Source organism: Oncorhynchus nerka, linkage group LG2, assembly GCF_034236695.1.
Source record: "Oncorhynchus nerka isolate Pitt River linkage group LG2, Oner_Uvic_2.0, whole genome shotgun sequence".
Lineage (NCBI taxonomy): Eukaryota > Metazoa > Chordata > Actinopteri > Salmoniformes > Salmonidae > Oncorhynchus > Oncorhynchus nerka.
This window is the reverse complement of record NC_088397.1, coordinates 94695579-94723230: the sequence shown is the minus strand read 5'-3', so window position 1 is coordinate 94723230 and position 27652 is coordinate 94695579. Positions and strand designations below refer to the sequence as shown.

The 27652-nt window shown below is 55.8% G+C and overlaps 1 protein-coding gene across 2 annotated transcripts in view; it reads left to right on the top strand.

Moving 5' to 3' along the window:
- LOC115122517 (inositol hexakisphosphate kinase 1-like) overlaps positions 1–27652 on the top strand; it is a 116972-nt gene that overhangs the window by 52102 nt on the left and 37218 nt on the right. For both annotated transcript variants that reach the window (XM_065004376.1, XM_065004381.1), the window contains exons 3-4: positions 22204–22408; positions 24546–24727. In XM_065004376.1, the coding sequence (XP_064860448.1) occupies positions 22204–22408; positions 24546–24727 (387 nt within the window). The remainder of the gene's footprint in view (positions 1–22203; positions 22409–24545; positions 24728–27652) is intronic.

Sequence of the window (27652 nt, the reverse complement as noted above, 5' to 3'; positions counted from 1 at the left end):
TCTGAGTGGCTAGCATCATTTATTCACTCTGGCCCCACCCTGCCGGTCTCTCTCTGAGTGGCTAGCATCATTTATCCACTCTGTGGCCCCACCCTGCCGGTCTCTCTCTGAGTGGCTACAGCATTTATCCACTCTGTGGTCCCACCCTGCCGGTCTCTCTCTGAGTGGCTAGCAGCATTTATCCACTCTGTGGCCCCACCCTGCCGGTCTCTCTCTGAGTGGCTAGCATCATTTATTCACTCTGGCCCCACCCTGCCGGTCTCTCTGAGTGGCTAGCAGCATTTATGCACTCTGTGGTCCCACCCTGCGGTCTCTCTGAGTGGCTAGCAGCATTTATCCACTCTGTGGCCCCACCCTGCCGGTCTCTCTCTGAGTGGCTAGCAGCATTTATCCACTCTGGCCCCACCCTGCCGGTCTCTCTCTGAGTGGCTAGCAGCATTTATCCTCTCTGGCCCCACCCTGCCGGTCTCTCTCTGAGTGGCTAGCAGCATTTATCCACTCTGTGGCCCCACCCTGCCGGTCTCTCTCTGAGTGGCTAGCATCATTTATTCACTCTGGCCCCACCCTGCCGGTCTCTGAGTGGCTAGTATCATTTATCCACTCTGGCCCCACCCTGCCTGTCTCTGAGTGGCTAGCAGCATTTATCCACTCTGGCCCCACCCTGCCGGTCTCTCTCTGAGTGGCTAGCATCATTTATCCACTCTGTGGCCCCACCCTGCCGGTCTCTCTCTGAGTGGCTAGCATCATGTATCCTCTCTGGCCCCACCCTGCCGGTCTCTGATTGGCTAGCATCATTTATCCTCTCTGGCCCCACCCTGCCGGTCTCTCTCTGAGTGGCTAGCATCATTTATCCTCTCTGGCCCCACCCTGCCGGTCTCTCTCTGAGTGGCTAGCATCATTTATCCTCTCTTGCCCCACCCTTCCGGTCTCTCTCTGAGTGGCTAGCAGCATTTATCCTCTCTGGCCCCACCCTGCCGGTCTCTCTCTGAGTGGCTAGCATCATTTATCCACTCTGGCCCCACCCTGCCGGTCTCTGAGTGGCTAGCATCATTTATCCTCTCTGGCCCCACCCTGCCGGTCTCTCTCTGAGTGGCTAGCAGCATTTATCCTCTCTGGCCCCACCCTGCCGGTCTCTCTCTGAGTGGCTAGCATCATTTATCCTCTCTGGCCCCACCCTGCCGGTCTCTCTCTGAGTGGCTAGCATAATTTATCCTCTCTGGCCCCACCCTGCCGGTCTCTCTCTGAGTGGCTAGCAGCATTTATCCACTCTGTGGCCCCACCCTGCCGGTCTCTCTCTGAGTGGCTAGCAGCATTTATCCACTCTGTGGCCCCACCCTGCCGGTCTCTCTCTGAGTGGCTAGCAGCATTTATCCACTCTGGCCCCACCCTGCCGGTCTCTCTCTGAGTGGCTAGCATCATTTATCCACTCTGTGGCCCCACCCTGCCGGTCTCTCTCTGAGTGGCTAGCATCATTTATCCACTCTGGCCCCACCCTGCCGGTCTCTCTCTGAGTGGCTAGCAGCATTTATCCTCTCTGGCCCCACCCTGCCGGTCTCTCTCTGAGTGGCTAGCATAATTTATCCTCTCTGGCCCCACCCTGCCGGTCTCTCTCTGAGTGGCTAGCAGCATTTATCCTCTCTGGCCCCACCCTGCCGGTCTCTCTGAGTGGCTAGTGGCCCCACCCTGCCGGTCTCTCTCTGAGTGGCTAGCATCATTTATCCTCTCTGGCCCCACCCTGCCGGTCTCTCTCTGAGTGGCTAGCTGCATTTATCCTCTCTGGCCCCACCCTGCCGGTCTCTCTCTGAGTGGCTAGCATCATTTATCCTCTCTGGCCCCACCCTGCCGGTCTCTCTCTGAGTGGCTAGCATCATTTATCCTCTCTGGCCCCACCCTGCCGGTCTCTCTCTGAGTGGCTAGCATCATTTATCCACTCTGTGGTCCCACCCTGCCGGTCTCTCTCTGAGTGGCTAGCAGCATTTATCCACTCTCTGGCCCCACCCTGCCGGTCTCTGAGTGGCTAGCAGCATTTATCCTCTCTGGCCCCACCCTGCCGGTCTCTCTCTGAGTGGCTAGCAGCATTTATCCTCTCTGGCCCCACCCTGCCGGTCTCTCTCTGAGTGGCTAGCAGCATTTATCCACTCTGTGGCCCCACCCTGCCGGTCTCTCTCTGAGTGGCTAGCATCATTTATTCACTCTGGCCCCACCCTGCCGGTCTCTCTCTGAGTGGCTAGTATCATTTATCCACTCTGGCCCCACCCTGCCGGTCTCTGAGTGGCTAGCATCATTTATCCTCTTTGGCCCCACCCTGCCGGTCTCTCTCTGAGTGGCTAGCATCATTTATCCTCTCTGGCCCCACCCTGCCGGTCTCTCTCTGAGTGGCTAGCATCATTTATCCTCTCTGGCCCCACCCTTCCGGTCTCTCTCTGAGTGGCTAGCAGCATTTATCCTCTCTGGCCCCACCCTGCCGGTCTCTCTCTGAGTGGCTAGCATCATTTATCCACTGGCCCCACCTGCCGGTCTCTGAGTGGCTAGCAGCATTTATCCTCTCTGGCCCCACCCTGCCGGTCTCTGAGTGGCTAGCATCATTTATCCTCTCTGGCCCCACCCTGCCGGTCTCTCTCTGAGTGGCTGCAGCATTTATCCTCTCTGGCCCCACCCTGCCGGTCTCTGAGTGGCTAGCAGCATTTATCCTCTCTGGCCCCACCCTGCCGGTCTCTCTCTGAGTGGCTAGCTGCATTTATCCTCTCTGGCCCCACCCTGCCGGTCTCTCTCTGAGTGGCTAGCATCATTTATCTCTCTGGCCCCACCCTGCCGGTCTCTCTCTGAGTGGCTAGCATCATTTATTCTCTCTGGCCCCACCCTGCCGGTCTCTCTGAGTGGCTAGCAGCATTTATCCACTCTGTGGTCCCACCCTGCCGGTCTCTCTCTGAGTGGCTAGCATCATTTATCCTCTCTGGCCCCACCCTGCCGGTCTCTCTCTGAGTGGCTAGCATCATTTATCCAGTCTGGCCCCACCCTGCCGGTCTCTCTCTGAGTGGCTAGCAGCATTTATCCACTCTGTGGCCCCACCCTGCCGGTCTCTCTCTGAGTGGCTAGCAGCATTTATCCACTCTGGCCCCACCCTGCTGGTCTCTCTCTGAGTGGCTAGCATCATTTATCCACTCTGTGGTCCCACCCTGCCGGTCTCTCTCTGAGTGGCTAGCAGCATTTATCCACTCTCTGGCCCCACCCTGCCGGTCTCTGAGTGGCTAGCAGCATTTATCCTCTCTGGCCCCACCCTGCCGGTCTCTCTCTGAGTGGCTAGCAGCATTTATCCTCTCTGGCCCCACCCTGCCGGTCTCTCTCTGAGTGGCTAGCAGCATTTATCCACTCTGTGGCCCCCCCTGCCGGTCTCTCTGAGTGGCTAGCATCATTTATTCACTCTGGCCCCACCCTGCCGGTCTCTCTCTGAGTGGCTAGCATCATTTATCCACTCTGGCCCCACCTTGCCGGTCTCTGAGTGGCTAGTATCATTTATCCACTCTGGCCCCACCCTGCCGGTCTCTGAGTGGCTAGCATCATTTATCCTCTTTGGCCCCACCCTGCCGGTCTCTCTGAGTGGCTAGCATCATTTATCCTCTCTGGCCCCACCCTGCCGGTCTCTCTCTGAGTGGCTAGCATCATTTATCCTCTCTGGCCCCACCCTTCCGGTCTCTCTCTGAGTGGCTAGCAGCATTTATCCTCTCTGGCCCCACCCTGCCGGTCTCTCTCTGAGTGGCTAGCATCATTTATCCACTCTGGCCCCACCCTGGTCCTGAGTGGCTAGCAGCATTTATCCTTCTGGCCCCACCCTGCCGGTCTCTGAGTGGCTAGCAGCATTTATCCACTCTGGCCCCACCCTGCCGGTCTCTGAGTGGCTAGCATCATTTATCCTCTCTGGCCCCACCTGCCGGTCTCTGAGTGGCTAGCATCATTTATCCCTCTGGCCCCACCCTGCCGGTCTCTCTCTGAGTGGCTAGCAGCATTTATCCTCTCTGGCCCCACCCTGCCGGTCTCTCTCTGAGTGGCTAGCATCATTTATCCTCTCTGGCCCCACCCTGCCGGTCTCTCTCTGAGTGGCTAGCTGCATTTATCCACTCTCTGGCCCCACCCTGCCGGTCTCTCTCTGAGTGGCTAGCATCATTTATCCCTCTGGCCCCACCCTGCCGGTCTCTCTCTGAGTGGCTAGCAGCATTTATCCACTCTGTGGTCCCACCCTGCCGGTCTCTCTCTGAGTGGCTAGCATCATTTATCCTCTCTGGCCCCACCCTGCCGGTCTCTCTGAGTGGCTAGCAGCATTTATCCACTCTGGCCCCACCCTGCTGGTCTCTCTCTGAGTGGCTAGCATCATTTATCCACTCTGTGGCCCCACCCTGCCGGTCTCTCTGAGTGGCTAGCAGCATTTATCCTCTCTGGCCCCACCCTGCCGGTCTCTGGAGTGGCTAGCAGCATTTATCCTCTCTGGCCCCACCCTGCCGGTCTCTCTGAGTGGCTAGCAGCATTTATCCACTCTGTGGCCCCACCCTGCCGGGTCTCTCTGAGTGGCTAGCATCATTTATTCACTCTGGCCCCACCCTGCCGGCTGAGTGGCTAGTATCATTTATCCACTCTGGCCCCACCCTGCCTGTCTCTGAGTGGCTAGCAGCATTTATCCACTCTGGCCCCACCCTGCCGGTCTCTCTCTGAGTGGCTAGCATCATGTATCCTCTCTGGCCCCACCCTGCCGGTCTCTGATTGGCTAGCATCATTTATCCTCTCTGGCCCCACCCTGCCGGTCTCTCTCTGAGTGGCTAGCATCATTTATCCTCTCTGGCCCCACCCTGCCGGTCTCTCTCTGAGTGGCTAGCATCATTTATCCTCTCTGGCCCCACCCTGCCGGTCTCTCTCTGAGTGGCTAGCAGCATTTATCCACTCTGTGGCCCCACCCTGCCGGTCTCTCTCTGAGTGGCTAGCAGCATTTATCCACTCTGTGGCCCCACCCTGCCGGTCTCTCTCTGAGTGGCTAGCAGCATTTATCCACTCTGGCCCCACCCTGCCGGTCTCTCTCTGAGTGGCTAGCATCATTTATCCACTCTGTGGCCCCACCCTGCCGGTCTCTCTCTGAGTGGCTAGCAGCATTTATCCACTCTGGCCCCACCCTGCCGGTCTCTCTCTGAGTGGCTAGCATCATTTATCCTCTCTGGCCCCACCCTGCCGGTCTCTCTGAGTGGCTAGCATCATTTATCTGGCCCCATCCTCTCTGAGTGGCTAGCAGCATTTATCCACTCTGTGGCCCCACCCTGCCGGTCTCTCTCTGAGTGGCTAGCAGCATTTATCCACTCTGTGGCCCCACCCTGCCGGTCTCTCTCTGAGTGGCTAGCATCATTTATCCACTCTGGCCCCACCCTGCCGGTCTCTCTCTGAGTGGCTAGCATCATTTATCCACTCTGTGGCCCCACCCTGCCGGTCTCTCTCTGAGTGGCTAGCAGCATTTATCCACTCTGGCCCCACCCTGCCGGTCTCTCTCTGAGTGGCTAGCATCATTTATCCACTCTGTGGTCCCACCCTGCCGGTCTCTCTGAGTGGCTAGCATCATTTATCCACTCTCTGGCCCCACCCTGCCGGTCTCTGAGTGGCTAGCAGCATTTATCCTCTCTGGCCCCACCCTGCCGGTCTCTCTCTGAGTGGCTAGCAGCATTTATCCTCTCTGGCCCCACCCTGCCGGTCTCTCTGAGTGGCTAGCAGCATTTATCCCTCTGGCCCCACCCTGCCGGTCTCTCTCTGAGTGGCTAGCATCATTTATTCACTCTGGCCCCACCCTGCCGGTCTCTCTGAGTGGCTAGCATTTATCCATCTGGCCCCACCCTGCCGGTCTCTGAGTGGCTAGCATCATTTATCCTCTTCTGGCCCCACCCTGCCGGTCTCTCTCTGAGTGGCTAGCATCATTTATCCTCTCTGGCCCCACCCTGCCGGTCTCTCTCTGAGTGGCTAGCATCATTTATCCTCTCTGGCCCCACCCTTGCCGGTCTCTCTCTGAGTGGCTAGCATCATTTATCCTCTCTGGCCCCACCCTGCCGGTCTCTCTCTGAGTGGCTAGCATCATTTATCCACTCTGGCCCCACCCTGCCGGTCTCTGAGTGGCTAGCAGCATTTATCCTCTCTGGCCCCACCCTGCCGGTCTCTGAGTGGCTAGCATCATTTATCCTCTGGCCCCACCCTGCCGGTCTCTCTCTGAGTGGCTAGCAGCATTTATCCTCTCTGGCCCCACCCTGCCGGTCTCTCTCTGAGTGGCTAGCATCATTTATCCTCTCTGGCCCCACCCTGCCGGTCTCTCTCTGAGTGGCTAGCATCATTTATTCTCTCTGGCCCCACCCTGCCGGTCTCTCTCTGAGTGGCTAGCAGCATTTATCCACTCTGTGGTCCCACCCTGCCGGTCTTCTCTGAGTGGCTAGCATCATTTATCCTCTCTGGCCCCACCCTGCCGGTCTCTCTCTGAGTGGCTAGCATCATTTATCCAGTCTGGCCCCACCCTGCCTCTCTCTGAGTGGCTAGCAGCATTTATCCACTCTGTATCCGGTCTCTCTCTGAGTGGCTAGCAGCATTTATCCACTCTGGCCCCACCCTGCTGGTCTCTCTCTGAGTGGCTAGCATCATTTATCCACTCTGTGGTCCCACCCTGCCGGTCTCTCTCTGAGTGGCTAGCAGCATTTATCCACTCTCTGGCCCCACCCTGCCGGTCTCTGAGTGGCTAGCAGCATTTATCCTCTCTGGCCCCACCCTGCCGGTCTCTCTCTGAGTGGCTAGCAGCATTTATCCTCTCTGGCCCCACCCTGCCGGTCTCTCTCTGAGTGGCTAGCAGCATTTATCCACTCTGTGGCCCCACCCTGCCGGTCTCTCTCTGAGTGGCTAGCATCATTTATTCACTCTGGCCCCACCCTGCCGGTCTCTCTCTGAGTGGCTAGTATCATTTATCCACTCTGGCCCCACCCTGCCGGTCTCTGAGTGGCTAGCATCATTTATCCTCTTTGGCCCCACCCTGCCGGTCTCTCTCTGAGTGGCTAGCATCATTTATCCCTCTGGCCCCACCCTGCCGGCCCTGAGTGGCTAGCATCATTTATCCTCTCTGGCCCCACCCTTCGGTCTCTCTGAGTGGCTAGCAGCATTTATCCTCTCTGGCCCCACCCTGCCGGTCTCTCTCTGAGTGGCTAGCATCATTTATCCACTCTGGCCCCACCCTGCCGGTCTCTCTCTGAGTGGCTAGCAGCATTTATCCACTCTGGCCCCACCCTGCCGGTCTCTCTGAGTGGCTAGCAGCATTTATCCACTCTGGCCCCACCCTGCCGGTCTCTGAGTGGCTAGCATCATTTATCTCTCTGGCCCCACCCTGCCGGTCTCTGAGTGGCTAGCATCATTTATCCTCTCTGGCCCCACCCTGCCGGTCTCTCTCTGAGTGGCTAGCAGCATTTATCCTCTCTGGCCCCACCCTGCCGGTCTCTCTCTGAGTGGCTAGCATCATTTATCCTCTCTGGCCCCACCCTGCCGGTCTCTGAGTGGCTAGCAGCATTTATCCTCTCTGGCCCCACCCTGCCGGTCTCTCTGAGTGGCTAGCATCATTTATCCTCTCTGGCCCCACCCTGCCGGTCTCTCTCTGAGTGGCTAGCATCATTTATCCTCTCTGGCCCCACCCTGCCGGTCTCTGAGTGGCTAGCATCATTTATCCTCTCTGGCCCCACCCTGCCGGTCTCTCTCTGAGTGGCTAGCATCATTTATTCTCTCTGGCCCCACCCTGCCGGTCTCTCTCTGAGTGGCTAGCAGCATTTATCCACTCTGTGGTCCCACCCTGCCGGTCTCTCTCTGAGTGGCTAGCATCATTTATCCTCTCTGGCCCCACCCTGCCGGTCTCTCTCTGAGTGGCTAGCATCATTTATCCAGTCTGGCCCCACCCTGCCGGTCTCTCTCTGAGTGGCTAGCAGCATTTATCCACTCTGTGGCCCCACCCTGCCGGTCTCTCTCTGAGTGGCTAGCAGCATTTATCCACTCTGGCCCCACCCTGCTGGTCTCTCTCTGAGTGGCTAGCATCATTTATCCACTCTGTGGCCCCACCCTGCCGGTCTCTCTCTGAGTGGCTAGCATCATTTATCCTCTCTGGCCCCACCCTGCCGGTCTCTCTCTGAGTGGCTAGCAGCATTTATCCTCTCTGGCCCCACCCTGCCGGTCTCTCTCTGAGTGGCTAGCAGCATTTATCCACTCTGTGGCCCCACCCTGCCGGTCTCTCTCTGAGTGGCTAGCATCATTTATTCACTCTGGCCCCACCCTGCCGGTCTCTGAGTGGCTAGTATCATTTATCCACTCTGGCCCCACCCTGCCTGTCTCTGAGTGGCTAGCAGCATTTATCCACTCTGGCCCCACCCTGCCGGTCTCTCTCTGAGTGGCTAGCATCATGTATCCTCTCTGGCCCCACCCTGCCGGTCTCTGATTGGCTAGCATCATTTATCCTCTCTGGCCCCACCCTGCCGGTCTCTCTGAGTGGCTAGCATCATTAATCCTCTCTGGCCCCACCCTGCCGGGTCTCTCTCTGAGTGGCTAGCATCATTTATCCTCTGGCCCCACCCTGCCGGGTCTCTGAGTGGCTAGCATCATTTATCCTCTGGCCCCACCCTGCCGGTCTCTCTCTGAGTGGCTAGCATCATTTATTCCTCTCTGGCCCCACCCTGCCGGTCTCTCTCTGAGTGGCTAGCAGCATTTATCCACTCTGTGGTCCCACCCTGCCGGTCTCTCTCTGAGTGGCTAGCATCATTTACCCTCCATCATTTATCCAGTCTGGCCCCACCCTGCCGGTCTCTCTGAGTGGCTAGCAGCATTTATCCACTCTGTGGCCCCACCCTGCCGGTCTCTCTCTGAGTGGCTAGCAGCATTTATCCACTCTGGCCCCACCCTGCTGGTCTCTCTCTGAGTGGCTAGCATCATTTATCCACTCTGTGGCCCCACCCTGCCGGTCTCTCTCTGAGTGGCTAGCATCATTTATCCTCTCTGGCCCCACCCTGCCGGTCTCTCTCTGAGTGGCTAGCAGCATTTATCCTCTCTGGCCCCACCCTGCCGGTCTCTCTGAGTGGCTAGCAGCATTTATCCACTCTGTGGCCCCACCCTGCCGGTCTCTCTGAGTGGCTAGCATCATTTATTCACTCTGGCCCCACCCTGCCGGTCTCTGAGTGGCTAGTATCATTTATCCACTCTGGCCCCACCCTGCCTGTCTCTGAGTGGCTAGCAGCATTTATCCACTCTGGCCCCACCCTGCCGGTCTCTCTCTGAGTGGCTAGCATCATGTATCCTCTCTGGCCCCACCCTGCCGGTCTCTGATTGGCTAGCATCATTTATCCTCTCTGGCCCCACCCTGCCGGTCTCTCTCTGAGTGGCTAGCATCATTAATCCTCTCTGGCCCCACCCTGCCGGTCTCTCTCTGAGTGGCTAGCATCATTTATCCTCTCTGGCCCCACCCTGCCGGTCTCTGAGTGGCTAGCAGCATTTATCCACTCTGTGGCCCCACCCTGCCGGTCTCTCTCTGAGTGGCTAGCAGCATTTATCCACTCTGTGGCCCCACCCTGCCGGTCTCTCTGAGTGGCTAGCAGCATTTATCCACTCTGGCCCCACCCTGCCGGTCTCTCTGAGTGGCTAGCATCATTTATCCACTCTGTGGCCCCACCCTGCCGGTCTCTCTCTGAGTGGCTAGCAGCATTTATCCACTCTGGCCCCACCCTGCCGGTCTCTCTGAGTGGCTAGCATCATTTATCCTCTCTGGCCCCACCCTGCCGGTCTCTCTCTGAGTGGCTAGCATCATTTATCCCTCTGGCCCCACCCTGCCGGTCTCTCTCTGAGTGGCTAGCAGCATTTATCCACTCTGTGGCCCCACCCTGCCGGTCTCTCTCTGAGTGGCTAGCAGCATTTATCCACTCTGTGGCCCCACCCTTCCGGTCTCTCTGAGTGGCTAGCAGCATTTATCCTCTGGCCCCACCCTGCCGGTCTCTCTCTGAGTGGCTAGCATCATTTATCCACTCTGTGGCCCCACCCTGCCGGTCTCTCTCTGAGTGGCTAGCAGCATTTATCCACTCTGGCCCCACCCTGCCGGTCTCTCTCTGAGTGGCTAGCAGCATTTATCCTCTCTGGCCCCACCCTGCCGGTCTCTCTCTCTGAGTGGCTAGCATAATTTATCCTCTCTGGCCCCACCCTGCCGGTCTCTCTGAGTGGCTAGCAGCATTTATCCTCTCTGGCCCCACCCTGCCGGTCTCTCTGAGTGGCTAGCATCATTTATCCTCTCTGGCCCCACCCTGCCGGTCTCTCTGAGTGGCTAGCATCATTTATCCTCTGGCCCCACCCTGCCGGTCTCTCTGAGTGGCTAGCTGCATTTATCCCTCTGGCCCCACCCTGCCGGTCTCTCTCTGAGTGGCTAGCATCATTTATCCTCTCTGGCCCCACCCTGCCGGTCTCTCTCTGAGTGGCTAGCATCATTTATCCTCTCTGGCCCCACCCTGCCGGTCTCTCTCTGAGTGGCTAGCATCATTTATCCACTCTGTGGTCCCACCCTGCCGGTCTCTCTCTGAGTGGCTAGCAGCATTTATCCACTCTCTGGCCCCACCCTGCCGGTCTCTGAGTGGCTAGCAGCATTTATCCCTCTGGCCCCACCCTGCCGGTCTCTCTCTGAGTGGCTAGCAGCATTTATCCTCTCTGGCCCCACCCTGCCGGTCTCTCTGAGTGGCTAGCAGCATTTATCCACTCTGTGGCCCCACCCTGCCGGTCTCTCTCTGAGTGGCTAGCATCATTTATTCACTCTGGCCCCACCCTGCCGGTCTCTCTCTGAGTGGCTAGTATCATTTATCCACTCTGGCCCCACCCTGCCGGTCTCTGAGTGGCTAGCATCATTTATCCTCTTTGGCCCCACCCTGCCGGTCTCTCTCTGAGTGGCTAGCATCATTTATCCTCTCTGGCCCCACCCTGCCGGTCTCTCTCTGAGTGGCTAGCATCATTTATCCTCTCTGGCCCCACCCTTCCGGTCTCTCTCTGAGTGGCTAGCAGCATTTATCCTCTCTGGCCCCACCCTGCCGGTCTCTCTCTGAGTGGCTAGCATCATTTATCCACTCTGGCCCCACCCTGCCGGTCTCTGAGTGGCTAGCAGCATTTATCCTCTCTGGCCCCACCCTGCCGGTCTCTGAGTGGCTAGCATCATTTATCCTCTCTGGCCCCACCCTGCCGGTCTCTCTCTGAGTGGCTAGCAGCATTTATCCTCTCTGGCCCCACCCTGCCGGTCTCTCTCTGAGTGGCTAGCATCATTTATCCTCTCTGGCCCCACCCTGCCGGTCTCTGAGTGGCTAGCAGCATTTATCCTCTCTGGCCCCACCCTGCCGGTCTCTCTCTGAGTGGCTAGCTGCATTTATCCTCTCTGGCCCCACCCTGCCGGTCTCTCTCTGAGTGGCTAGCATCATTTATCCTCTCTGGCCCCACCCTGCCGGTCTCTGAGTGGCTAGCATCATTTATCCTCTCTGGCCCCACCCTGCCGGTCTCTCTCTGAGTGGCTAGCATCATTTATTCTCTCTGGCCCCACCCTGCCGGTCTCTCTCTGAGTGGCTAGCAGCATTTATCCACTCTGTGGTCCCACCCTGCCGGTCTCTCTCTGAGTGGCTAGCATCATTTATCCTCTCTGGCCCCACCCTGCCGGTCTCTCTCTGAGTGGCTAGCATCATTTATCCAGTCTGGCCCCACCCTGCCGGTCTCTCTCTGAGTGGCTAGCAGCATTTATCCACTCTGTGGCCCCACCCTGCCGGTCTCTCTCTGAGTGGCTAGCAGCATTTATCCACTCTGGCCCCACCCTGCTGGTCTCTCTCCACTCTGAGTGGCTAGCATCATTTATCCACTCTGTGGCCCCACCCTGCCGGTCTCTCTCTGAGTGGCTAGCAGCATTTATCCACTCTCTGGCCCCACCCTGCCGGTCTCTGAGTGGCTAGCAGCATTTATCCTCTCTGGCCCCACCCTGCCGGTCTCTCTCTGAGTGGCTAGCAGCATTTATCCTCTCTGGCCCCACCCTGCCGGTCTCTCTCTGAGTGGCTAGCAGCATTTATCCACTCTGTGGCCCCACCCTGCCGGTCTCTCTCTGAGTGGCTAGCATCATTTATTCACTCTGGCCCCACCCTGCCGGTCTCTCTCTGAGTGGCTAGTATCATTTATCCACTCTGGCCCCACCCTGCCGGTCTCTGAGTGGCTAGCATCATTTATCCTCTTTGGCCCCACCCTGCCGGTCTCTCTCTGAGTGGCTAGCATCATTTATCCTCTCTGGCCCCACCCTGCCGGTCTCTCTCTGAGTGGCTAGCATCATTTATCCTCTCTGGCCCCACCCTTCCGGTCTCTCTCTGAGTGGCTAGCAGCATTTATCCTCTCTGGCCCCACCCTGCCGGTCTCTCTCTGAGTGGCTAGCATCATTTATCCACTCTGGCCCCACCCTGCCCCGGTCTCTGAGTGGCTGAGCATCATTTATCCACTCTGGCCCCACCCTGCCGGTCTCTGAGTGGCTAGCATCATTTATCCTCTCTCTGGCCCCACCCTGCCGGGTCTCTCTCTGAGTGGCTAGCAGCATTTATCCTCTCTGGCCCCACCCTGCCGGTCTCTCTCTGAGTGGCTAGCATCATTTATCCTCTCTGGCCCCACCCTGCCGGTCTCTGAGTGGCTAGCAGCATTTATCCTCTCTGGCCCCACCCTGCCGGTCTCTCTCTGAGTGGCTAGCTGCATTTATCCTCTCTGGCCCCACCCTGCCGGTCTCTCTCTGAGTGGCTAGCATCATTTATCCTCTCTGGCCCCACCCTGCCGGTCTCTGAGTGGCTAGCATCATTTATCCTCTCTGGCCCCACCCTGCCGGTCTCTCTCTGAGTGGCTAGCATCATTTATCTCTCTGGCCCCACCCTGCCGGTCTCTCTGAGTGGCTAGCAGCATTTATCCACTCTGTGGTCCCACCTGCCGGTCTCTCTCTGAGTGGCTAGCATCATTTATCCTCTCTGGCCCCACCCTGCCGGTCTCTCTCTGAGTGGCTAGCATCATTTATCCAGTCTGGCCCCACCCTGCCGGTCTCTCTCTGAGTGGCTAGCAGCATTTATCCACTCTGTGGCCCCACCCTGCCGGTCTCTCTCTGAGTGGCTAGCAGCATTTATCCACTCTGGCCCCACCCTGCTGGTCTCTGAGTGGCTAGCAGCATTTATCCTCTCTGGCCCCACCCTGCCGGTCTCTCTCTGAGTGGCTAGCAGCATTTATCCACTCTGTGGCCCCACCCTGCCGGTCTCTCTCTGAGTGGCTAGCATCATTTATTCACTCTGGCCCCACCCTGCCGGTCTCTGAGTGGCTAGTATCATTTATCCACTCTGGCCCCACCCTGCCTGTCTCTGAGTGGCTAGCAGCATTTATCCACTCTGGCCCCACCCTGCCGGTCTCTCTCTGAGTGGCTAGCATCATGTATCCTCTCTGGCCCCACCCTGCCGGTCTCTGATTGGCTAGCATCATTTATCCTCTCTGGCCCCACCCTGCCGGTCTCTCTCTGAGTGGCTAGCATCATTAATCCTCTCTGGCCCCACCCTGCCGGTCTCTCTCTGAGTGGCTAGCATCATTTATCCTCTCTGGCCCCACCCTGCCGGTCTCTCTCTGAGTGGCTAGCAGCATTTATCCACTCTGTGGCCCCACCCTGCCGGTCTCTCTCTGAGTGGCTAGCAGCATTTATCCACTCTGTGGCCCCACCCTGCCGGTCTCTCTCTGAGTGGCTAGCAGCATTTATCCACTCTGGCCCCACCCTGCCGGTCTCTCTCTGAGTGGCTAGCATCATTTATCCACTCTGTGGCCCCACCCTGCCGGTCTCTCTCTGAGTGGCTAGCAGCATTTATCCACTCTGGCCCCACCCTGCCGGTCTCTCTCTGAGTGGCTAGCATCATTTATCCTCTCTGGCCCCACCCTGCCGGTCTCTCTCTGAGTGGCTAGCATCATTTATCCTCTCTGGCCCCACCCTGCCGGTCTCTCTGAGTGGCTAGCAGCATTTATCCACTCTGTGGCCCCACCCTGCCGGTCTCTCTGAGTGGCTAGCAGCATTTATCCACTCTGTGGCCCCACCCTGCCGGTCTCTCTCTGAGTGGCTAGCAGCATTTATCCACTCTGGCCCCACCCTGCCGGTCTCTCTCTGAGTGGCTAGCATCATTTATCCACTCTGTGGCCCCACCCTGCCGGTCTCTCTCTGAGTGGCTAGCAGCATTTATCCACTCTGGCCCCACCCTGCCAGTCTCTCTCTGAGTGGCTAGCAGCATTTATCCTCTCTGGCCCCACCCTGCCGGTCTCTCTCTGAGTGGCTAGCATAATTTATCCTCTCTGGCCCCACCCTGCCGGTCTCTCTCTGAGTGGCTAGCAGCATTTATCCTCTCTGGCCCCACCCTGCCGGTCTCTCTCTGAGTGGCTAGCATCATTTATCCTCTCTGGCCCCACCCTGCCGGTCTCTCTCTGAGTGGCTAGCATCATTTATCCTCTCTGGCCCCACCCTGCCGGTCTCTCTCTGAGTGGCTAGCTGCATTTATCCTCTCTGGCCCCACCCTGCCGGTCTCTCTCTGAGTGGCTAGCATCATTTATCCTCTCTGGCCCCACCCTGCCGGTCTCTCTCTGAGTGGCTAGCATCATTTATCCTCTCTGGCCCCACCCTGCCGGTCTCTCTCTGAGTGGCTAGCATCATTTATCCACTCTGTGGTCCCACCCTGCCGGTCTCTCTCTGAGTGGCTAGCAGCATTTATCCACTCTCTGGCCCCACCCTGCCGGTCTCTGAGTGGCTAGCAGCATTTATCCTCTCTGGCCCCACCCTGCCGGTCTCTCTCTGAGTGGCTAGCAGCATTTATCCTCTCTGGCCCCACCCTGCCGGTCTCTCTCTGAGTGGCTAGCAGCATTTATCCACTCTGTGGCCCCACCCTGCCGGTCTCTCTCTGAGTGGCTAGCATCATTTATTCACTCTGGCCCCACCCTGCCGGTCTCTCTCTGAGTGGCTAGCAGCATTTATCCACTCTGGCCCCACCTTGCCGGTCTCTGAGTGGCTAGTATCATTTATCCACTCTGGCCCCACCCTGCCGGTCTCTGAGTGGCTAGCATCATTTATCCTCTCTGGCCCCACCCTGCCGGTCTCTCTCTGAGTGGCTAGCATCATTTATCCTCTCTGGCCCCACCCTGCCGGTCTCTCTGAGTGGCTAGCATCATTTATCCTCTCTGGCCCCACCCTTCCGGTCTCTCTCTGAGTGGCTAGCAGCATTTATCCTCTCTGGCCCCACCCTGCCGGTCTCTCTCTGAGTGGCTAGCATCATTTATCCTCTCTGGCCCCACCCTGCCGGTCTCTCTCTGAGTGGCTAGCAGCATTTATCCTCTCTGGCCCCACCCTGCCGGTCTCTGAGTGGCTAGCAGCATTTATCCTCTCTGGCCCCACCCTGCCGGTCTCTCTCTGAGTGGCTAGCTGCATTTATCCTCTCTGGCCCCACCCTGCCGGTCTCTCTCTGAGTGGCTAGCATCATTTATCCTCTCTGGCCCCACCCTGCCGGTCTCTCTCTGAGTGGCTAGCATCATTTATTCTCTCTGGCCCCACCCTGCCGGTCTCTCTGAGTGGCTAGCAGCATTTATCCACTCTGTGGTCCCACCCTGCCGGTCTCTCTCTGAGTGGCTAGCATCATTTATCCCTCTGGCCCCACCCTGCCGGTCTCTCTCTGAGTGGCTAGCATCATTTATCCCTCTCTGGCCCCACCCTGCCGGTCTCTCTCTGAGTGGCTAGCAGCATTTATCCTCTCTGGCCCCACCCTGCCGGTCTCTCTCTGAGTGGCTAGCAGCATTTATCCACTCTGTGGCCCCACCCTGCCGGTCTCTCTCTGAGTGGCTAGCATCATTTATTCACTCTGGCCCCACCCTGCCGGTCTCTCTCTGAGTGGCTAGCAGCATTTATCCACTCTGGCCCCACCTTGCCGGTCTCTGAGTGGCTAGTATCATTTATCCACTCTGGCCCCACCCTGCCGGTCTCTGAGTGGCTAGCATCATTTATCCTCTCTGGCCCCACCCTGCCGGTCTCTCTCTGAGTGGCTAGCATCATTTATCCTCTCTGGCCCCACCCTGCCGGTCTCTCTCTGAGTGGCTAGCATCATTTATCCTCTCTGGCCCCACCCTTCCGGTCTCTCTCTGAGTGGCTAGCAGCATTTATCCTCTCTGGCCCCACCCTGCCGGTCTCTCTCTGAGTGGCTAGCATCATTTATCCTCTCTGGCCCCACCCTGCCGGTCTCTGAGTGGCTAGCAGCATTTATCCACTCTGGCCCCACCCTGCCGGTCTCTGAGTGGCTAGCATCATTTATCCTCTCTGGCCCCACCCTGCCGGTCTCTCTCTGAGTGGCTAGCTGCATTTATCCTCTCTGGCCCCACCCTGCCGGTCTCTCTCTGAGTGGCTAGCATCATTTATCCTCTCTGGCCCCACCCTGCCGGTCTCTCTCTGAGTGGCTAGCATCATTTATTCTCTCTGGCCCCACCCTGCCGGTCTCTCTCTGAGTGGCTAGCAGCATTTATCCACTCTGTGGTCCCACCCTGCCGGTCTCTCTCTGAGTGGCTAGCATCATTTATCCTCTCTGGCCCCACCCTGCCGGTCTCTCTCTGAGTGGCTAGCATCATTTATCCAGTCTGGCCCCACCCTGCCGTCTCTCTCTGAGTGGCTAGCAGCATTTATCCACTCTGTGGTCCCACCCTGCCGGTCTCTCTCTGAGTGGCTAGCAGCATTTATCCACTCTCTGGCCCCACCCTGCCGGTCTCTCTCTGAGTGGCTAGCATCATTTATTCACTCTGGCCCCACCCTGCCGGTCTCTCTCTGAGTGGCTAGCAGCATTTATCCACTCTGGCCCCACCTTGCCGGTCTCTCTCTGAGTGGCTAGCAGCATTTATCCTCTCTGGCCCCACCCTGCCGGTCTCTCTCTGAGTGGCTAGCAGCATTTATCCACTCTGTGGCCCCACCCTGCCGGTCTCTCTCTGAGTGGCTAGCATCATTTATTCACTCTGGCCCCACCCTGCCGGTCTCTCTCTGAGTGGCTAGCAGCATTTATCCACTCTGGCCCCACCTTGCCGGTCTCTGAGTGGCTAGTATCATTTATCCACTCTGGCCCCACCCTGCCGGTCTCTGAGTGGCTAGCATCATTTATCCTCTCTGGCCCCACCCTGCCGGTCTCTCTCTGAGTGGCTAGCATCATTTATCCTCTCTGGCCCCACCCTTCCGGTCTCTCTCTGAGTGGCTAGCAGCATTTATCCTCTCTGGCCCCACCCTGCCGGTCTCTCTCTGAGTGGCTAGCATCATTTATCCACTCTGGCCCCACCCTGCCGGTCTCTGAGTGGCTAGCAGCATTTATCCACTCTGGCCCCACCCTGCCGGTCTCTGAGTGGCTAGCATCATTTATCCTCTCTGGCCCCACCCTGCCGGTCTCTGAGTGGCTAGCATCATTTATCCTCTCTGGCCCCACCCTGCCGGGCTCTCTCTGAGTGGCTAGCATCATTTATCCTCTCTGGCCCCACCCTGCCGGTCTCTGAGTGGCTAGCAGCATTTATCCTCTCTGGCCCCACCCTGCCGGTCTCTCTCTGAGTGGCTAGCATCATTTATCCTCTCTGGCCCCACCCTGCCGGTCTCTGAGTGGCTAGCAGCATTTATCCTCTCTGGCCCCACCCTGCCGGTCTCTCTCTGAGTGGCTAGCTGCATTTATCCTCTCTGGCCCCACCCTGCCGGTCTCTCTCTGAGTGGCTAGCATCATTTATCCTCTCTGGCCCCACCCTGCCGGTCTCTGAGTGGCTAGCATCATTTATCCTCTCTGGCCCCACCCTGCCGGTCTCTCTCTGAGTGGCTAGCAGCATTTATCCTCTCTGGCCCCACCCTGCCGGTCTCTCTCTGAGTGGCTAGCAGCATTTATCCACTCTGTGGCCCCACCCTGCCGGTCTCTCTCTGAGTGGCTAGCATCATTTATCCTCTCTGGCCCCACCCTGCCGGTCTCTCTCTGAGTGGCTAGCATCATTTATCCTCTCTGGCCCCACCCTTCCGGTCTCTCTCTGAGTGGCTAGCATCATTTATCCACTCTGGCCCCACCCTGCCGGTCTCTGAGTGGCTAGCAGCATTTATCCACTCTGGCCCCACCCTGCCGGTCTCTGAGTGGCTAGCATCATTTATCCTCTCTGGCCCCACCCTGCCGGTCTCTGAGTGGCTAGCATCATTTATCCTCTCTGGCCCCACCCTGCCGGTCTCTCTCTGAGTGGCTAGCATCATTTATCCTCTCTGGCCCCACCCTGCCGGTCTCTCTCTGAGTGGCTAGCATCATTTATCCAGTCTGGCCCCACCCTGCCGTCTCTCTCTGAGTGCAGCATTTAGCACTCTGTGGTCCCATTTATCCTCTCTGAGTGGGCAGCATTTATCCACTCTCTGGCCCCACCCTGCCGGTCTCTGAGTGGCTAGCAGCATTTATCCTCTCTGGCCCCACCCTGCCCCACCCGGTCTCTCTCTGAGTGGCTAGCAGCATTTATCCACTCTGTGGCCCCACCCTGCCGGTCTCTCTCTGAGTGGCTAGCATCATTTATTCACTCTGTGGCCCCACCCTGCCGGTCTCTCTCTGAGTGGCTAGCAGCATTTATCCACTCTGGCCCCACCTTGCCGGTCTCTGAGTGGCTAGCATCATTTATCCTCTCTGGTCTCTCTCTGAGTGGCTAGCATCATTTATCCTCTCTGGCCCCACCCTGCCGGTCTCTCTCTGAGTGGCTAGCATCATTTATCCTCTCTGGCCCCACCCTTCCGGTCTCTCTCTGAGTGGCTAGCATCATTTATCCACTCTGGCCCCACCCTGCCGGTCTCTGAGTGGCTAGCAGCATTTATCCACTCTGGCCCCACCCTGCCGGTCTCTGAGTGGCTAGCATCATTTATCCTCTCTGGCCCCACCCTGCCGGTCTCTGAGTGGCTAGCATCATTTATCCTCTCTGGCCCCACCCTGCCGGTCTCTCTCTGAGTGGCTAGCATCATTTATCCTCTCTGGCCCCACCCTGCCGGTCTCTGAGTGGCTAGCAGCATTTATCCTCTCTGGCCCCACCCTGCCGGTCTCTCTCTGAGTGGCTAGCATCATTTATCCTCTCTGGCCCCACTCTGGCCCCACCCTGCCGGTCTCTCTCTGAGTGGCTAGCAGCATTTATCCACTCTGTGGCCCCACCCTGCCGGTCTCTCTCTGAGTGGCTAGCAGCATTTATCCTCTCTGGCCCCACCCTGCCGGTCTCTCTCTGAGTGGCTAGCATCATTTATCCCCTCTGGCCCCACCCTGCCGGTCTCTCTCTGAGTGGCTAGCAGCATTTATCCTCTCTGGCCCCACCCTGCCGGTCTCTCTCTGAGTGGCTAGCATCATTTATCCTCTCTGTCCCCACCCTGCCGGTCTCTCTCTGAGTGGCTAGCTGCATTTATCCTCTCTGGCCCCACCCTGCCGGTCTCTCTCTGAGTGGCTAGCATCATTTATCCTCTCTGGCCCCACCCTGCCGGTCTCTCTCTGAGTGGCTAGCATCATTTATCCTCTCTGGCCCCACCCTGCCGGTCTCTCTCTGAGTGGCTAGCAGCATTTATCCACTCTGTGGCCCCACCCTGCTGGTCTCTCTCTGAGTGGCTAGCAGCATTTATCCACTCTGGCCCCACCCTGCCGGTCTCTCTCTGAGTGGCTAGCATCATTTATCCACTCTGTGGCCCCACCCTGCCGGTCTCTCTCTGAGTGGCTAGCAGCATTTATCCACTCTGGCCCCACCCTGCCGGTCTCTCTCTGAGTGGCTAGCATCATTTATCCACTCTGGCCCCACCCTGCCGGTCTCTCTGAGTGGCTAGCAGCATTTATCCACTCTGTGGCCCCACCCTGCCGGTCTCTCTCTGAGTGGCTAGCAGCATTTATCCACTCTGTGGCCCCACCCTGCCGGTCTCTCTCTGAGTGGCTAGCATCATTTATCCTCTCTGGCCCAACCCTGCCGGTCTCTCTCTGAGTGGCTAGCATCATTTATCCTCTCTGGCCCCACCCTGCCGGTCTCTCTCTGAGTGGCTAGCATCATTTATCCTCTCTGGCCCCACCCTGCCGGTCTCTCTCTGAGTGGCTAGCATCATTTATCCTCTCTGGCCCCACCCTGCCGGTCTCTCTCTGAGTGGCTAGCAGCATTTATCCACTCTGGCCCCACCCTGCCGGTCTCTGAGTGGCTAGCATCATTTATCCACTCTGGCCCCACCCTGCCGGTCTCTGAGTGGCTAGCAGCATTTATCCACTCTGGCCCCACCCTGCCGGTCTCTCTCTGAGTGGCTAGCATCATTTATCCTCTCTGGCCCCACCCTGCCGGTCTCTCTCTGAGTGGCTAGCATCATTTATCCTCTCTGGCCCCACCCTGCCGGTCTCTCTCTGAGTGGCTAGCATCATTTATCCTCTCTGGCCCCACCCTTCCGGTCTCTCTCTGAGTGGCTAGCAGCATTTATCCTCTCTGGCCCCACCCTTCCGGTCTCTCTCTGAGTGGCTAGCAGCATTTATCCTCTCTGGCCCCACCCTGCCGGTCTCTCTCTGAGTGGCTAGCATCATTTATCCACTCTGGCCCCACCCTGCCGGTCTCTGAGTGGCTAGCAGCATTTATCCACTCTGGCCCCACCCTGCCGGTCTCTCTCTGAGTGGCTAGCATCATTTATCCACTCTGGCCCCACCCTGCCGGTCTCTCTCTGAGTGGCTAGCATCATTTATCCTCTCTGGCCCCACCCTGCCGGTCTCTGAGTGGCTAGCATCATTTATCCTCTCTCGCCCCACCCTGCCGGTCTCTCTCTGAGTGGCTAGCATCATTTATCCTCTCTGGCCCCACCCTGCCGGTCTCTGAGTGGCTAGCATCATTTATCCTCTCTCGCCCCACCCTGCCGGTCTCTCTCTGAGTGGCTAGCAGCATTTATCCTCTCTGGCCCCACCCTGCCGGTCTCTGAGTGGCTAGCATCATTTATCCTCTCTGGCCCCACCCTGCCGGTCTCTGAGTGGCTAGCAGCATTTATCAACTCTGGCCCCACCCTGCCGGTCTCTCTCTGAGTGGCTAGCAGCATTTATCCACTCTGGCCCCACCCTGCCGGTCTCTCTCTGAGTGGCTAGCAGCATTTATCCACTCTGTGGCCCCACCCTGCCGGTCTCTCTCTGAGTGGCTAGCAGCATTTATCCACTCTGGCCCCACCCTGCCGGTCTCTGAGTGGCTAGCATCATTTATCCACTCTGGCCCCACCCTGCCGGTCTCTGAGTGGCTAGCAGCATTTATCCACTCTGGCCCCACCCTGCCGGTCTCTCTCTGAGTGGCTAGCATCATTTATCCTCTCTGGCCCCACCCTGCCGGTCTCTCTCTGAGTGGCTAGCAGCATTTATCCTCTCTGGCCCCACCCTTCCGGTCTCTCTCTGAGTGGCTAGCAGCATTTATCCTCTCTGGCCCCACCCTTCCGGTCTCTCTCTCAGTGGCTAGCAGCATTTATCCACTCTGGCCCCACCCTGCCGGTCTCTCTCTGAGTGGCTAGCATCATTTATCCACTCTGTGGCCCCACCCTGCCGGTCTCTCTCTGAGTGGCTAGCATCATTTATCCTCTCTGGCCCCACCCTGCCGGTCTCTCTCTGAGTGGCTAGCATCATTTACCCTCTCTCGCCCCACCCTGCCGGTCTCTCTCTGTAATCTTTCACCTACACATTCTCTACCACTCTAGAATGATTCAAAGAGGAGATGGATGAGTCCTATTTCTGTCTCTCTCTCTCCTGTTCCCTCTCAACCTCTCCCTAACCCTGACGTTGTGACAGACTGCCTGGCCAGATGAGATGACATTCACCTCGATCTCCTATAAACCTCAACCCATATCGTTTCCCTTTCCCTGCTTATCTTACACACTGATGGTATTTTCCTGTAGTTTCAGGTTTCTGACAGCAGGTTTCTGTCTCAGTCTTTCTCCCATGGAAGACCCTTATTATCATCAAAATATTTAACGCAGGCTTGTTTTTATTCCGTACACATTTTATATTTTCATAAGATTTTCCATACTCTATAATCCAATTAAATTTGTAAAAATGTAAACATTAATGTATCCAGAAATATTTCAAATGTAATTGTGTAAATCACCCACCCAAGTGCATCTTCTGCCCTCTCCTCTAGGCATGGTGTTGGTATGTTTTGAGGGGGATATTGACGGATACATCAACTTGGTAGCGTACCCGTATGTGGAGAGCGAGATCCTGGACCACGAGGACCTCCCGGAGAGGGACCAACCCCGGAGGAAACACTCCCGGCGCAGCCTCCTCCGCTCCACCTCCGAGATCAAGGAGGAGAGGCTACCACACGAGAGCGACAGCACTGAGAAGTGAGTAGAGCAGTGGGGATAGGGAATGGTGTGTCTACCTCTGAGATCAGTAGGACAGCACTGAGAAGTGAGTAGAGCAGTAGGGATAGGGAATGGTGTGTCTACCTCTGAGATCAAAGAGGAGAGGCTACCACACGAGAGCGACAGCACTGAGAAGTGAGTAGAGCAGTGGGGATAGGGAATGGTGTGTCTACCTCTGAGATCAAAGAGGAGAGGCTACCACACGAGAGCGACAGCACTGAGAAGTGAGTAGAGCAGTGGGGATAGGGAATGGTGTGTTTGTCTACCTCTGAGATCAAAGAGGAGAGGCTACCACACGAGAGTGACAGCACTGGACCCAGTTGCCTGATTTGTTCATATGATAGACTAAAATCATGTAGGTTGGCTATTGAATTTGTTATGATGTCCCTGGGTTTGTGTTTCGGTGGCCTGCGTTAGTTGTTAACCTGTGTTCCCTTGTGTTGTTCAGGAGCTACACACACAAGGGAGAGACATGTACGACAGACCTACTGTAGGCCTGCTGAGACGTCGTGTAGGACAGACCTGCTGAGACGTCGTGTAGGACAGGCCTGCTGAGACGTCGTGTAGGACAGACCTGCTGAGACGTCGTGTAGGACAGGCCTGCTGAGACGTCGTGTAGGACAGGCCTGCTGAGACGTCGTGTAGGACAGGCCTGCTGAGACGTCGTGTAGGACAGGCCTGCTGAGACGTCGTGTAGGACAGGCCTGCTGAGACGTCGTGTAGGACAGGCCTGCTGAGACGTCGTGTAGGACAGGCCTGCTGAGACGTCGTGTAGGACAGACCTGCTGAGACGTCGTGTAGGACAGACCTGCTGAGACGTCGTGTAGGACAGACCTGCTGAGACGTCGTGTAGGACAGGCCTGCGGAGACGTCGTGTAGGACAGGCCTGCGGAGACGTCGTGTAGGACAGGCCTGCGGAGACGTCGTGTAGGACAGGCCTGCTGAGACGTCGTGTAGGACAGGCCTGCTGAGACGTCGTGTAGGACAGGCCTGCGGAGAGAAATTAACATGAAATTATCTGGCAACAGCTAAGGTGGACATTCCTGCAGTCAGCATGCCAATTTCCCGCTCCCTCAAAACTTGAGACATCTGTGGCATTTTAGTGCCCTTTTATAGTCCCCAGCACAAGGTGCACCTGTGTAATGATCATGCTGTTTTAATCAGCTTCTTGATATGCCACACCTGTCAGGTGGATGGATTATCTTGGCAAAGGATAAAATGGTCGCTAACAGAGATGTAAACACATTCGTACTGAACATTTGAGAGAAATTAGCTTTTTTTTTTGAGTGTTGAACATTTCTGGGATCTATTATTTCAGCTCATGAAACACGGGTCCGACATTTACACGTTGAGTTTACGGGATCTCTTTACTACTGTAAAATGGGTCCAATGAAATGTGGATGTTGTAGGTCTGCCTGTATCCTACTTCACCAGCATGATCCACGAGTCAGAAAAAGTGAGCAATTTATTCTGAAATTATCATGGAAATTAAATATGAATCTAACTTTTTTTTGTTGTTGTTGCAATAATTACATCTTGTTATTATATTTACCTGTTGTTTTTGTTGTTGTTATGAATAGGCATGCCATCATATATCCCCCCCGTCTGCACAAAATACTAATCTAATCTGCCTGTTTGCAATGGCATGTTTCAACCACTAGAAACCGAGCGGACACATGGTTTAACGTTACCAGGAAGTCAAGCACATTCTCACATCTATTTAGTTTTTAGAAATGACAACTTTTGAGTGAAAACTGGCACACGCATCTTTTGGGGGTCTATTTTTGTAGATGCGTATTGTTTCTACATGAGGCCCCTGGAGCTCCAGATCCACACTTGACATGTTGTGGTGCTGTTAGTTGACCTGTTAGTTGACCTGTTAGTTGACCTGTTAGTTGACCTGTTAGTTTACCTGCGGCTCCAGATCCACACTGACATGCTTTAGTTTAACCAGCAGTCTCTCCGCTGTTAACCCTGTTGTCCCTGTGTCCTCTCCCTCCAGTCTCCAGGAGCTGAAGAGTCCTCGTCTAGAGCTCCAGATCCACACTGACATGCTTTAGTTTAACCAGCGTCTCTCCTGTGTTAACCCTGTTGTCCCTGTGTCCTCTCCCTCCAGTCTCCAGGAGCTGAAGAGTCCTCGTCTAGAGCTCCAGATCTACAGTGATATTCCCTTCCAGATGCTGGATAACAACAGCGGCCTGGGCTCAGAGAAGATCAGCCACAACCCCTGGAGCCTCCGCTGTCACAGGCAGCAGCTCAGCCGCATGAGATCAGAGTCCAAGGACAGGAAGCTCTACAGTATCCCTTTTATTTAACTAGACAAGTGAGTTAAGAACACATTCTTATTTTACAATGGACGGCCTACCCCCCGGCCAAACCCGGACGATACTGGGCCAATTGTGCGCCGCCCTACGGGACTCCCAATCACGGCCGGTTGTGATACAGCCTGGATTCGAACCAGGGACTGTAGTGGCGCCTCTTGCACTGAGATGCAGTGCCTTAGACCGCTACGCCGCTCGGCATCAAAACCTATTTAGCCATCTATTGATCTATCAATGCCTTGTTATATCTGCTGGGTTCTTTAGTTAGTATAGTAACACAAATCAGACAGCCGTTTGGAAGCTCAGCAGAATCACGCACCAGAAAGATGTTTCTACTTATTCAGGAACAGGATGCACAATGGCTCAATGCTCCTGATATAATGAGGTGATGTTTTCCTTATGGATCGTTACGGTCCTCATGTTGAGGTGTCTGGGACTGACTCAACCAATCAATGAGGATCCATCAGTCTCCTGTTTCCATGTTGTTGCCTAACCAGATAGATAGACTGGGTTAGATGGTAGATAAACAGAGGGTAAGTGCTAACTGGGTTAAGTTCAACTTTCCTTGATTAGGTACCTGGAACTGAGACTGATCATTTCCCTCATTGATTAGTTAATTTAGTTCTATATTCACGCTTACCTTAACCAGACAGGATGAGGATACTTACCTTAACCAGACAGGATGAGGATACTTACCTTAACCAGATAGGATGAGGATACTTACCTTAACCAGACAGGATGAGGATACTTACCTTAACCAGACAGGATGAGGATACTTACCTTAACCAGACAGGATGAGGATACTTACCTTAACCAGATAGGATGAGGATACTTACCTTAACCAGACAGGATGAGGACCTTAACCAGATAGGATGAGGATACTTACCTTAACCAGACAGGATGAGGATACTTACCTTAACCAGACAGGATGAGGATACTTACCTTAACCAGACAGGATGAGGATACTTACCTTAACCAGACAGGATCAGGATACTTACCTTAACCAGACAGGATGAGGATACTTACCTTAACCAGACAGGATGAGGATACTTACCTTAACCAGACAGGATCAGGATACTTACCTTAACCAGACAGGATCAGGATACTTACCTTAACCAGACAGGATGAGGATAACCAGACAGGATGAGGATACTTACCTTAACCAGACAGGATGAGGATACTTACCTTAACCAGACAGGATCAGGATACTTACCTTAACCAGACAGGATGAGGATACTTACCTTAACCAGACAGGATGAGGACCTTTAACCAGACAGGATCAGGATACTTACCTTAACCAGACAGGATGAGGATACTTACCTTAACCAGACAGGATGAGGATACTTACCTTAACCAGACAGGATGAGGATACTTACCTTAACCAGACAGGATGAGGGGGAAAGATCAGGATACTTACCTTAACCAGACAGGATGAGGGGAAAGATCAGGATACTTACCTTAACCAGACAGGATGAGTATACTTACCTTAACCAGACAGGATGAGGATACTTACCTTAACCAGACAGGATCAGGATACTTACCTTAACCAGACAGGATGAGGGGGAAAGATCAGGATACTTACCTTAACCAGACAGGATGAGGGGAAGGATGAGGATACTTACCTTAACCAGACAGGATGAGGATACTTACCTTAACCAGACAGGATGAGGAGAAAAGAAAAGGATACTTACCTTAACCAGACAGGATGAGGATACTTACCTTAACCAGACAGGATGAGGATACTTACCTTAACCAGACAGGATCAGGATACTTACCTTAACCAGACAGGATGAGGAGAAAAGAAAAGGATACTTACCTTAACCAGATAGGATGAGGATACTTACCTTAACCAGATAGGATGAGGATACTTACCTTAACCAGACAGGATGAGGAGAAAAGAAAAGGATACTTACCTTAACCAGATAGGATGAGGATACTTACCTTAACCAGACAGGATGAGGAGAAAAGAAAAGGATACTTACCTTAACCAGACAGGATGAGGATACTTACCTTAACCAGACAGGATGAGGAGAAAAGAAAAGGATACTTACCTTAACCAGACAGGATGAGGATACTTACCTTAACCAGACAGGATGAGGGAAAAGAAAAGACCTTAACCAGACAGGATGAGGATACTTACCTTAACCAGACAGGATGAGGGGGAAAGATCAGGATACTTACCTTAACCAGACAGGATGAGGATACTTACCTTAACCAGACAGGATGAGGAGAAAAGAAAAGGACAGACGCATGGAAGGATAAACAGAGGGAAAGCGCTGACAGGGGAGTTGACCAATGACCTGGTCAAGTTGAACAAACACGATCTATCTGACTCCATTACCTGAACGAGGCGTTGGTCAGGAGTAGTGTTTACAACCCTCCTGTCCTTAACGGAACCTGGGACTTCTCTGGTGATCTAACCTGTCAAAGTAGGCCGTGGGAAAAGACTGGGCTCACACCAACCTCTGTCCCAAATGGAACGCTGGTCTCTATATAGTCAATATATAGCGGGGCGGCAGGGTAGCCTAGTGGTTAGAGTGTAGGGGCGGCAGGGTAGCCTAGTGGTTAGAGTGTAGGGGCGGCAGGGTAGCCTAGTGGTTAGAGTGTAGGGGCGGCAGGGTAGCCTAGTGGTTAGAGTGTAGGGGCGGCAGGGTAGCCTAGTGGTTAGAGTGTAGGGGCGGCAGGGTAGCCTAGTGGTTAGAGTGTAGGGGCGGCAGGGTAGCCTAGTGGTTAGAGTGTAGGGGCGGCAGGGTAGCCTAGTGGTTAGAGTGTAGGGGCGGCAGGGTAGCCTAGTGGTTAGAGTGTAGGGGCGGCAGGGTAGCCTAGTGGTTAGAGTGTAGGGGCGGCAGGGTAGCCTAGTGGTTAGAGTGTAGGGGCGGCAGGGTAGCCTAGTGGTTAGAGC